This window comes from Cyprinodon tularosa, unplaced genomic scaffold (genome assembly GCF_016077235.1).
Source record: "Cyprinodon tularosa strain WSP-4 unplaced genomic scaffold, ASM1607723v1 ctg75, whole genome shotgun sequence".
In the NCBI taxonomy this organism is placed as follows: Eukaryota; Metazoa; Chordata; class Actinopteri; order Cyprinodontiformes; family Cyprinodontidae; genus Cyprinodon; species Cyprinodon tularosa.
The window spans coordinates 1,175,271-1,187,634 of NW_024039507.1; the positions used below are offsets into that span (position 1 = coordinate 1,175,271).

At 39.8% G+C, this 12,364-nt stretch overlaps 1 protein-coding gene across 2 annotated transcripts in view; it reads left to right on the top strand.

Annotated features, from left to right (window-relative positions):
* prkar1b (protein kinase, cAMP-dependent, regulatory, type I, beta) overlaps window positions 1-12,364 on the top strand; it is a 90,846-nt gene that overhangs the window by 70,440 nt on the left and 8,042 nt on the right. For both annotated transcript variants that reach the window (XM_038270086.1, XM_038270088.1), the window contains 2 exons: window positions 2,272-2,332; window positions 6,084-6,205. In XM_038270086.1, the coding sequence (XP_038126014.1) occupies window positions 2,272-2,332; window positions 6,084-6,205 (183 nt within the window). The remainder of the gene's footprint in view (window positions 1-2,271; window positions 2,333-6,083; window positions 6,206-12,364) is intronic.

Sequence of the window (12,364 nt, forward strand, 5' to 3'; positions counted from 1 at the left end):
ACAATGTTTTGCTATTTGTTTGTTGGTGCTTGTCTTTATTTAGCCAACAAAATATATTTAAAATGCATACTATCTTAGGCTGTGTAAATTTAGCTTAAATTGAGAAAATGAAAATCAGACCTGGTCGGCCCTTTTATCCACCCTAAACATCTTTCAACCATATGTATACATCAATGGATGTCCTTATGGAGGCATATTTTCACCATTTACTTTTCAACCATGTTTTTGCATTGTTTGGACACAAGGCTACGTAATGTTTTTTAAGACTCATGAAGGAAAATTGGATCGAGAGATGAACAGAGTTCCCCCACTTTCAAGCCAAATCTGTGTTAGCGATGAAAAACGTCTTTAAATATCACTTTTCACTGACAAATCCCCAAAAATATTCTTCATAGAAAAGTAATCTAATCATATTAATAATTAAATACAGTTTGTAAAAACAGAAATACAAATCAGGAAAGCTTCGTCCAGTAAAAATGTCTTCAACTACCTTAACTTCTTTTATCGTTAGATTGATCGGTGAATAAATAGTTGGTAGCCCGGTTGGTCAACCATAATCTCTGCCAAGAAAATAAGTTGATTATCAAATTATTAGCTTTATAATAAACAACTTTAAATGATGAACATGTTGACAAAGCTAACATGTCATTGTATTGATGTTGTAAAGCAAATCCAAGGCCTCCCTTCAAACCTTACTACACCCACACATCACACCACTTTCCTTATTCAAGAGTTGAGCAAACAGTGTAATACCAGTCCTTGTAGTAAACACACTCTCCCTATTGTGTTGCCATCAGTCATACAATACCAGCGTTGCTGTGTCATCTTGGTATTTAAACAGACACAGTTACATCCAAAGCCATTATCAAACTGACAGACCACTGTCAACAAACAGAACAGAAGACGAAAGGAAACCAGAGTAAATTATACCAAAGAAACCAGGAGCGATGAAGGTTGAGAGAGCGGTGATGTGTCACATTGGATAGAGATGAAGGTGATACAGATGAGGCTTAAGATACAGTTGGATTAGTCTGGCTTCACTCCACACCTCAAGGCTTTGATGATTCCACCTCAAAGACAGCAAACAGACAAAAAGGCTGGTTCATCTTTAACCACATGAATGGCAAACACATTAGGTAGTAGAGAAGTAGGACATTTTTAGTCATGGTCGTGTGCTGGAGCCCTCCCATGTAGACAGGACGGATTAGGATAGATGCCGATGTAGACGCGTGCAAGAAAATCTGTCATTGAGAGTGTCGTATTTTTCATTTAGTAACTTGGAAATGCAAGTCCTACATGACATACATTACTTTGGCCCACCCTGCCGGTCCTGCTGCAGTCACATAAATCAGACATACTGTATATGTTTTTAGGTTTGCATGACATGCATTTAAAATCTTAAAGCTTTGCAGAAAGGCTGTGAACATTGCAGAGCCTATTGGTGTGGGTTTTAATCTGCATGTGAAAGTTTCAGAGTAGAGGATACCGCATACGTTCGCTTAATGCTAAAAAATGTGTCCCCGCTAAGATAGCAACATAATATAAGTGGCAGAACTAAAAACAGACTTGCCTGCACACACTCAAATCATGCATCCAGGAGGGAGGCAGAGCAGTCTACAATTCCTTTAATCAAGTTGTTTACGATCCTCAGTTTGACGTTGACTCACTTGGGAAGATTTTTTTCTCCGAAGATTCTTTTTTCTGATGATGCAGGAATCCCTGAGTGGCTCTGCTCAGTGAAGAAGAAACATAGTTAGGGAAGGGGTCCTGTGGGTCTGGATTTGTCAGAAAGCACCTGATATTCGTGGCATAGACGGGGAGGGGAAAGTCCCCTGCCTGGTGGGCGGGGGAGGCCACACACACAGACACACACATGCAATAAACCTTAACCCATATTCCATACAAACTTCCCTAAGCATGACCCCATGAACTATAATATGTCAATCTTAAATAAACTTGTATTATTGTTTATTTTTGTAAGCACTGCACGTTTATTTCTCTATTATGGATGGCCATTAGAGATGTGCAAGATACAAAAAAAAAAGAAACTAAAATATGATTACCTAATTGTACGTTTGGCTGACTCTTACTTTTACTAATCTTTAGTAATAAAAAAGCATTGCAAAATAAATCAGGATGGGCATTTTGAAACCGAGCCACTCCAAGAAGACTGAAGTAAATAGCAGAATAATGAAATAGTAATTTGATGCACTACTAGTTGATTTATGGCAATATTAATAAGTTAATGTGGTGTTTTTCTTTTTCTTGCAGGGAAGTACTCTGAGAAAGAGAAAGATGTATGAAGAGTTCCTCAGTAAGGTCTCCATCCTTGGTAAGTTTATTTTATCAGAGGATAACATCCAAAAACAAGTTATACAGGCATTCTTCACATTTTTGTCACAAATTTCAGTGTTTATCATTGAGATTTTCAATTTATATGGTTTTTATAAATAGGAGACGGAAACGTTTGCGGTCCATTTTTATTTTGCCTCCTTTATTGTTATGCGAAAAATACATACAAGCACAATCAGTTTCCTTCAGAAGTCATTACGATTTAACTCTGCCCATGTTAAATCAAATTATAAGTTTAAATACAGCCATTTTAGTGAGGTCTCTGAGGAATTTGAGAAAACAATTACTCTGGCCTGAGTAAAGAATGGCTTATATTCAGCCGGTTTTAAATCCTGCTATGCATCTACTAGCTGGTACAAGAAATGCAAATTACATCAACTAAGTTTTAGCCTTGCCTCATCGCCTTCCTGTTGTTTTAAAATTTTTTTTACATCTTTGGTGATCCCCCAAATGTTTTTGTCTGATCTGCTTCAGCCCTCTGCATCTTTTCTTCCCTTAAGACTCTTTCTCAGTTTTTACCCCTAAGCTAATAAATTAATGTTGCACATTCAGCATAAAAACTCACACAATGTTAAGCCATCTCTGTCTCCTGAGGTGTTGACTTTCATTGCTTTGTTTTGTGCTCAATTCCTTTTGTTTTACATCTTTTAGGTTTTTATTTTCCATTTGTGTGCAGCACTTTGTCCAAATGTGTTGTTTTAAAGCTTTACACAAATAAAAGCATTTTATAGGCCAAGGAGCAAGCACTAACCCTTGTCAGATTTTATTATAAAACAATGCAAAATGTATAGCCTATTCTTCCAACTCTCACTTGTCTGTCATATAAAGTCCAATTAAAATCATGAAACTCTGTGGTATCATCGGGAGAAAGGTTGCATAAAAAACTACAGTAGGTCTATTGTGTCCTCTTTAATGAATCAGCAAAAAATGGGTGTCTTTAGCATGTGTACCGTAATAATAGCCTGTGGTGCAAGTTGATTTCAAAAGGCCTAGAATCCAGGGTCCGGGCAGTTAAATTTATGTATATTATAGCTTATCCCACATAAACAGCGGCATACGCTGTCACACGGGGCCTATAGCTGAGTAAGGTCTGTGTTTACAGTCCTAATCTACTCACACTGTTCGCCCGTAAGCCCCGCCACGCTCTGTAATGTCTCTTGTGTGGACAATTAAAGTATAGGGGGTTAGGATAAGCTCCTCTTTCCTGCTGGAATTTGGATAACACCCAACCTACACAGGCCACTGGATTTAAAGGGAAGGCAAATGAGATTCATTCAGACCTTCAAATTGAGGTGCAATTGAAAGTGACGTTCCATCCCTTTCCACTTGATCGTGTGTGCCGGGTGTATAGCGTAAGGCTGTGCCCCCTGTACAGAGTTATTAGCTGGGTGAGTAAACACATACACTCAGTTCAAGACTTAGGAGATTGTCTCTCTGAAGTCGTCCCTCTTTAATTCTCCTCCCTTTTTCACAGCTTTGTTAAGGATTGAATTCAGGAACCCGCCTCCCTCGTCGAAGCGGAATACCGCCCTTCCATGCCCCCTTTCCGCTGCTTTGCCTCTCTGCTCACCCTCCATCAAACGCAGCAATGTCAGGAGGCGGGAGTGTTTTTGTTTGTCTCTGATTTCAGAGATAGCCACGAAATTGGGTGCAAGCCCTTGATGTTTTGGTGTTAAGTGAGAAATAACAAATGTTTGTCACACTCGCGCTTAAACAAGCTTCAGCGTCCCAGCGGTGAGTTCCCTGGATGTTTACAGCGAGGCGATACAAGTGGGTGCAGGCTCCGTGAAGCGTAAAATGTAGCTGCTTCAGCCAAGACATCTCTATATCGTGTTACGTCCCTTGTCGTTAAGGATCACCTCTCTGGAGGACCTGCTGCCTTTTAGGTTGCAGCCAGACAGAAGACATCCATCTGGGTCCGGCAGACAGCATGGCCCCACTGGATAGGACACTGGACACCTCCAAACTCCCTGGCCTATCCCAGTTAATCCTAAATGCCTACACGGTTATACACACAGATAAATAGACACAACAGGATCAGTTAGTGAGCACGTCAGGAGACAATGCTTCCAGACAAAGAGATTCCGCCACAGTTTTACGCCTCTAACTCGTGTCTTAGTCAAATAAAAACAATGAATCATCTTTTCATCTAGACAAAGCTGAGGATGAGGAGTGTTTTCGCTGCAGATAAGTCACATTCCACATGCAGATGGATGGACTGGGAAAGATTAGCCCACACTGATCTGCTGAAGTGTGAAAGAAGGATGAGATCATTTGGTCAAACATCTGTGTGGAGATGCGCAGTTATTTGTGGCCGATCCTCCTTCCTTTAACATCAAATTTTGCGTGGCTTTAACCTCTTTTGGTTGAAGCATTGCTTTTCTGAGGAGAGATGTGAAACCATCCGCTTGGGTTTCTGTGAAATAACCAGCAGCTTCTAGGAATATCTCGGGCTAACCACGTCAACGTCTCAGTGGTTGGATAGTTGGAAAGACCAACTGGCTGCATCTGAAACTACTCCTAAAAACTGAAAGTAGATACCAGTATAATTTTTAGTGGATTTTTTTTAAGCTTGATTTATTAAACAGTAAATCCTCAATTTTCTATAATGTTTAGGAAATATTTGCTTTACAATTGATCAGAACCTAAACCTAAATGGAGCTGAATTTGAATTACTTTTCTTTCTTCTTGAACATTGCTTTAGGCTGAATCTGAAGATTCACTGCCCTTTAAAAGTATTAATTCCCCTTTATTTTTTTTTGTTCTGTCTTACAAACACTTAGAGAAGTTAATCTCTTCTTCACTCTATAGTTTTCTGCAGCCTTTTAGCTGATATTTTTGTCTTGCAAGGATTTACCTTTATTTTAATCCATCTAGCATCCCCTCCAGAAAAGAAACACATTCCCTCTGCATTATGCTGCCACCAGCGTGCCTCATCATTGGAATGCCATTTTCAGTCTTTTTGACCAAAAATAGTTTTCCTTTCGTCTGACCTGACTTGCACCACACACAAAAAGCATTCATCATCAGCTGTAATAATTGCTTTCATCTGCCATATTTGACCACATAGATTAACCTGCACTTCCCTCAGTGACTAAAGCTAAAACTCAGCGATATTCAACATTAACACCAATAAAAAGAAGCCCTATAACATTCTCTTTGCTGGTGTAACTTAAAAAAAAGTAATTTATAGCTTTATATTTCAGAATTACTTTCTCCCTGCTAGGTTATTGGAGTTACCCAAGGAAAAGTTGTGCGCTTTTATGGTTTAATTAGTTCATACGTTTGAAACGTTTTTGGTTTTAACATAAAATCCTAATAAAGATTGTGGCTTTAATTGAAGAAAATGGGAAAATGTACACAGGGTTTGAATTCTTGTTCAAGTTGCTATTTTTAGCAGGCTGTCTCTAATACTGTATCCTATTGCTGGATGAAAGATACTTTTTTGGGGATAAACCATATCTGTCACCACAAGGCAACGTAAGCAAAACAGATTTGGGGCTTTATTTTAAGGTGTTTAAGCTCCCTGGGCCTCCATGAAATAAGGGAGTAGTCAAAGGATCTGAATGCTAATGGTTCCTGATGAATAACTGGATTAGTCTGGAATGTGATTTATCCCACCACCTCCCTGGAGACCCAAGAAGACAGCCTCCATGATCATGCAGCAGAAACTGCATGAAGATGAGTTGGTGAATCCACTATGTTTACTGTTTCGTCTTCCTCATTCACAGAGTCTTTGGATAAGTGGGAGCGCCTGACTGTGGCTGATGCTCTGGAGCCTGTTCAGTTTGAAGACGGGGAGAAGATTGTGGTGCAGGGAGAGCCTGGAGATGACTTCTTCATTATTACAGAGGTGAGATCCGCCATGGCTGTTGGCTGCTAGCCTCTAAACTGTAAGCGCTGACATGTAGGATATGAGAACATGTTTATGTCACCAGGTGGTCAAAGGGGCTGATGTTCATGTCATTAACCTCAAGCCCTGGAAAAAAAGGCTTTGCTGAAATTAGAGCTGATTTTAGTTTATTGCCACCAGCAGACAGATTACCTGCCCCAGCCCTCAACCACAGTTCCTGTCCAAAGTACAGCACCCGAGTCACACTGCTGGTTTTGTGTAAAAGAGGCCCCTGGCATGGCTTCTTGGAGGCCCCTCTGCTTGTCATCCTAACACACTTTGATTAACTCCATACTTGCATAGCTTTCACCAGGGTCAGGCAGGAAGATCCTGTCTGGAAGGCTGGTGATGGGAAACCCGGCTGCTTCTCTCTTTTCCTTCCCTATTTAGACTTTGCTGCAGGTGAAACTCACTTTGTTACAAGTCGGATAATGTTTGTCCATCAGGGGCGTTTCTTAGCACTGCTTTGATTACAGTATGTGAGCTAAGGTAAGGAGGCTGAATGTCAGTCCTTATCCCTGTTTTACTGAATCTGACCCTTTCTTATCAGTTCTACCCTACACCACACTCTCTTTCTTCTACATTTCTTCCAATTATTTTTCCACTCTCATCACTATGCATACTTTCAAACTCCCTCCATGTATCTGGATTATTGCTTCTGACACCTTCTTTGACCTTTAGAAATGTGGACCCTTTTCTCTATGGAATGGGGATCTGCTGCAGTGTGAGTAATGATACTGCTATAATAATAAAGCTAATACACCAAAGGAAATATTCATTTTTTTATTTTATTTTTTTTGTAGATTTTTTTTTCCGATTTGTTCATTTTTCTTATGATATAAAATGAGTTTAATAAAAAAAAAAAATCTGCTTTTATTGAAGGATGGACATCTTAACAGGTTGTCTTACTCCATTTGGCTGAACTTTATTGTGAGCAATGAAAAATGAAGTCAAATTCATTTATTGTGCACCAGACTTGGCCTATAAAGCTGAGTCTATTCTAAGTTGCTTTTGGTTGTCATCCACTAGTCCATGACTTCAGTCTGTGGAACGTTGGCCCCAGCCCTAACTCTTGCTGTGTGATATTTATAATGGTTTTCTTTGTTGTATGTTCAGCCCACCTAATTGTTTCATGTTTCACCCCCTCAGAATTTGAATGAGATAAATGTCTGGGCTTTAGCTTGGTCATTCTGGGCCAGAAAATTAAATAAAATCCAGAGTCTGATCATCATTAATCTTTGATTAAAGTCCACAATCAAAAACTAAAATTAAAGGATTGCATAGCAGCATAACAGCTGCTTAACTGACTCTGCAGCAACCAATTTCCCTAATACCCAACACCCAGGATCAAGCTAAAAGGAAACTAAAAAAAAACAACAGTATGTTTTTTTGTCATAACTTCTATAAGAAAGGCACACATGCCCTTATAAATAATAAACAAAAGAGATTTCAGGGCATTTAATTGCATCTGGATCAAACTCTAAACTTTTCAACATTTCTTTTTTATGTTACAATTCCAAACTTCAGTGGGTTTTGTTGGGATTTCTTGACAAAGAAATTAACATCAAGCTGCTAAGAAGCCCCGGGTAACTCTGGAGGAGCTGCAGTTCTGATGGGGAATTTTAAGATTTTAAGAAGCGAGCATCACCTGCTGTATGATGACAAACTGACTCAGTATTACATTACTGCATTAAGATGTATTTTATTATACATTGAATATATAAGGTAACAATTATTAGACTCCAAACTGTCCTTTGGGATATGAATATTGCCAAATGCTGGGGAAGATTCTCAGTTATCCAGGTCATAGTCATTCCAAAAGAGTTAAGTCCAGTGGATTGTTGTTGTTTTTTAACTTTTTTGGAATGAATATTGCAAGAATCTATATATTTTTTTTCAGCCTATTCAGGGGTGGGGATCATTCTCTCTTGGAAGGGAAGGCAAAGCTTGTCAGAGCTGATGGGAAGATGGATAAAGCTAATTATAGGGCAATCCTGAAAGAAAACCTGTTAGAGGCTGCAAAGACTTACGACTAGGGCGGAGATTCACTTTGCTGCAGGACAACGAGGCTAAAAATACAGCCAAAACTAGTATGGAAGAGCTCAGATCAAAGCACATATACGTGTCAGAATAACCCAGTCAAAATCAAGTCTGGGGTCTAATTGAGAAGCTGTGGCAACACTTGATAATTTATGTTCAACCTGACTGAACATGAGCTCTGCTGCAAAGGAAAGGAGTTAAAAATTTTGGTGTTCAAAGAGAACAGAGCAATTTCAGTAAAAGTATTTTCTCAGAAGAACAGTAATACACATGAATACTGAATTTTGATTGGCTAAAAATGCTAAAAAAACCCATCTTTTTCCTTCCACCCTACAATTACTGAATGGCCTGCTTTATCTTGGTCATCACTTGGTTGTCATGCAACAATATCCATGAAGGTTGAAGCAGAATAAGAACTTTAAGCTTTTTTTTTTTGTATTGTTTTTTACCAGTTGGTCGTGTCAAAGGCTTCCAAATTTAGCTCCAGACATCCCTCAAAGGTCAGTTAGACGGAAATTGCATGACTCACCAATCTCAGACTGTGTAAACGTCAAAAAGAGAAAAATTTGGAAAAATATGTGGTTGACTCTGGGGAATAACAGATAAAGATAAAAGTGGGAGCAAAGAGAGAAGATATTTTACGAGTCAGCACACAAGTTTTAGCTTGTGCTTATCACAAATCAGCCGCTCTTATCATTAAAGAGGAAGACTGATTTAAACAAGATTCATGCCAGTTTCCTGCTTTAAATCTTTGGGTCCTGAACACACCCACTGTTTTTTCCACCTTCTGCGCCCAGTAGCAGTTCAGTTCTGTCTGTAAGATCATGTCTCATGGCGGCCCGACTTTCCCAGAGTGGAGTGGACCGAGCTGGAATGCGTTTTGCTGACTTTCACACGGGGTCAGTGGACCCAGCCTCCCAGGAGGGAGACGAGAGCGAGGAGGAGACAGACGGAGGCATAGGCAGAAGAAGATGAGTAAAGGAGGGCAGGACATGTGGGCAGACCACAAAATAAAGGAGGGAGAGAAGGATTTTAAAAGTGTGAGCAATTTGCAAGAAAAGCTTCCTACTCTCACTGTCTTCGCTTTTTTTTTAAATTTCTTTTCATTTGCACATATTTATTTCTCATCCCTTATAGTTATTACAATATATATGACTAAGATGATTTTCTCATATTTCCCTTGTGTCCTAACCTGTTAGCTCACACTATCCACGTTAGTTTGTCTGTTATTGGTGGATCAGTTTCAGGAAAATAACCCATAAAGCCCTTTAAAAAGAAGCAATTAGAGACATGAAATTCTGATTTTGTTTGGCCTGGATAGAGGACTAAGGCCTTTATGAAAAGTGACATGTTTACATTTCATTCTTAGACTGTACAAACAAGTCCTCACAGACTCAGGAGGGCACAAAGTGTCAGATCTCAACTTCCTTAACATCAGCGGCTTCTGCTTCTTTTTCCACTCCCTTTATTTTCCTCTCATTTTGCCTCTGGACAAAAAATTCGAGACTTGCCATTTTGGAAATGAAACAAAAAAAAATCTTTGTTAGAAATAGGAACAGGAATGAAAAGAAGCAGAAGAACAAAAAGTAGGCGTTTGTTTCGAAAAAAAATTTATAAAATGGCGCAATTAAAAAAATCATCTTGCATCTTGCATTGGAATTTGGGGCAGGCTTTGGTGGTGCAGTGGTTAGCGCACCGGCCTATTGTCATTTGCCGCATGTCTCTCCCCCTCTCTCATACCCCCTTTCCTGTCAGCCTACTGTCCACTAGTGCCGTAAAAAACAAACAAAAAAAACTTAGTGTGAATTAAGCCGGGCTTAAACTGTGTGATTTTTTTGCCCTTTTCGGGGCGACTTTCTAGTTGTGCAAGAATTTTCTAATTGGGCCGACTTTCAGCCTGATTGTGCGTCGTGTAGTGTACAGGGGGTAATGAGGGCTGATCAGCTTCTCACAACCACCTCCTGATCAGGAATCGTGAGGTCGGGAGAAAATCCAATGTTTGATTTTCAGCACAAAATTGCACAAATTACCAAGGCAGAGCATTTCACTATAGTGAGCTTATTATTCTTCTACTCATTTGAAGTCAGAGTAGCTCCATCTCACTGCGGAGCTGAGTCCAGCGTAGTTTTTAGATGTACAGTGTGAGCAGCTAGATCGCACCAGAGTGTCGTGCAGAACATAAATCTGAGCTGTGAGCTCACACTGTACGACTAAACCCTGTTGTTTCGTCGTACAGTATGAGCTGTAGCTGCGTGCAACGATTGAAAAAACCCCACTGTATGCCCGGCTTTAGATTTACGGAGTTTTGTTCTTCTTAGACTGATTACTTTCACTGTATTTGAACTAAGAGTTTCAGTGCAAATATCATTAAATGCAAATGCATGCCACACTTTTCAGATATATGTAGAGCATTTTTAACCATGTATCCTTGTCCCTTTATATTACCTTTATTAGTTACATAAAATGCAAAATAAAAGTTTAGCAGTTTTAATGTGACACAACTTTACCCTACAGTATAGCTTAAAGTCCACACATCCATCCATCCATCCATCCATCCATCCATCCATCCATCCATCCATCCATCCATCCATCCATCCATCCATCCATCCATCCATCCATCCATCCATCCATCCATCCATCCATCCATCATGCGTGTCAATCAGCGTGGGTTGAGTAGGTGCCTTAGACACACACATCCATGCACATTAATGGGCAATTGAAGCAACTGTTTGGATTGTGGAAGAAAGAGGGAGTAACTGGAGAGGATGATATGCACACTCCATGCAGAAACACCCTTGGTCAGGTATCAAACCCAAAACCCTATTGCTACAAAACACACTGCCGTGCAGCTCGCCATGAAGTAAAGACATGATAAGAACCTTCACAAGCTTTATTTCAAAGTATATTTGTTTAATTTGTGTTGAGCAGTTTTCCATCACATAAATGATTTCTTTTGGAAATGTCATTACCGAAACAGTAATATGGTAACAAATCACAGATGTTGTAAAGTTAAGATGTTATTAATGAAGTCATCCTCCCTGCTCATATATTTGCTTCCCCCACATACACACAACCACACACACATACCCAGTCACAGTCATCAGCCTCAACAGTATTTAAGATCTCTCACATTTGTCTTTTGACCTCCTACAAGACTAATCGCACTGATGAGTCTTAAGGGGTCCCTATGGGTCACACAGAACAAAGGCCCTCTGTGGATTTTTCACAGCAGATATCATCTACATGCAAAACCAGTTTCCTGCTTTAAGTGATTGTAGATCAATGGAGTTGATACATAAGTTAAATATTTTTTTTATCTGTCTGAGTTGTTTTTTGGATAAAAAAAAAAAAAAAGATGGTTTGAAGGAAGGTAGGGATCAACAGGTCCTAACTGAGTTAAAACATTTTTATAATCATTTTGCCCAAGCCCTCAGGCACGGATGTAAGAAAGCAAATGTAGTTTGAAACGGGTTTGCTTTTTGTCTGTGTGTGTTTGAATGATAAGCTGCAAACACTCCTGGTGCTGGGTGGCCCCACGAACAGGCTATTCCAGATATCACCTTTCTCCGCCTCGGCCTGTGCCCCGTCTGTGTTTCTCTCAGAGTGTTGGCGTTCCAGAGCTTCTCATCCAAGCAAGCTGTTACATTTTGACCTGTCATCCCAAGTTGATTCATTACCGTTGCTGATGCACGTGAATATATATATTCTGTGCATGAACTGTCATGAAGAACCTGCTCGGGGAAAGAGGGACTTTTTTAATTGGCAAAGACAGTTAATCAACTAGTGATTAACTCCTTTCTTCTGTTTGTTTGTTTCTCCTGCTGTCTTTAGTTGTCAGCAGTCTGCTGCAGTCTTTGTTAGGCGGGTAAAGCACTTAAATGTTTATAAAAGAAATATCTGTGCAGCGGAGCGCTCCTCCCTGAGGTGGTACAGTATGAGATGGTTATCTGGACCACACTGCATGAACAACTGTTGTTGCAGCGCTGCACTGTCTCACTCTCTTTGTTTAGACGTGAATGGAAAGGAGAGTAATACACTGGTTGTAAACACAGGAGAGCTACCTTCCAGTTTAATTGCGTT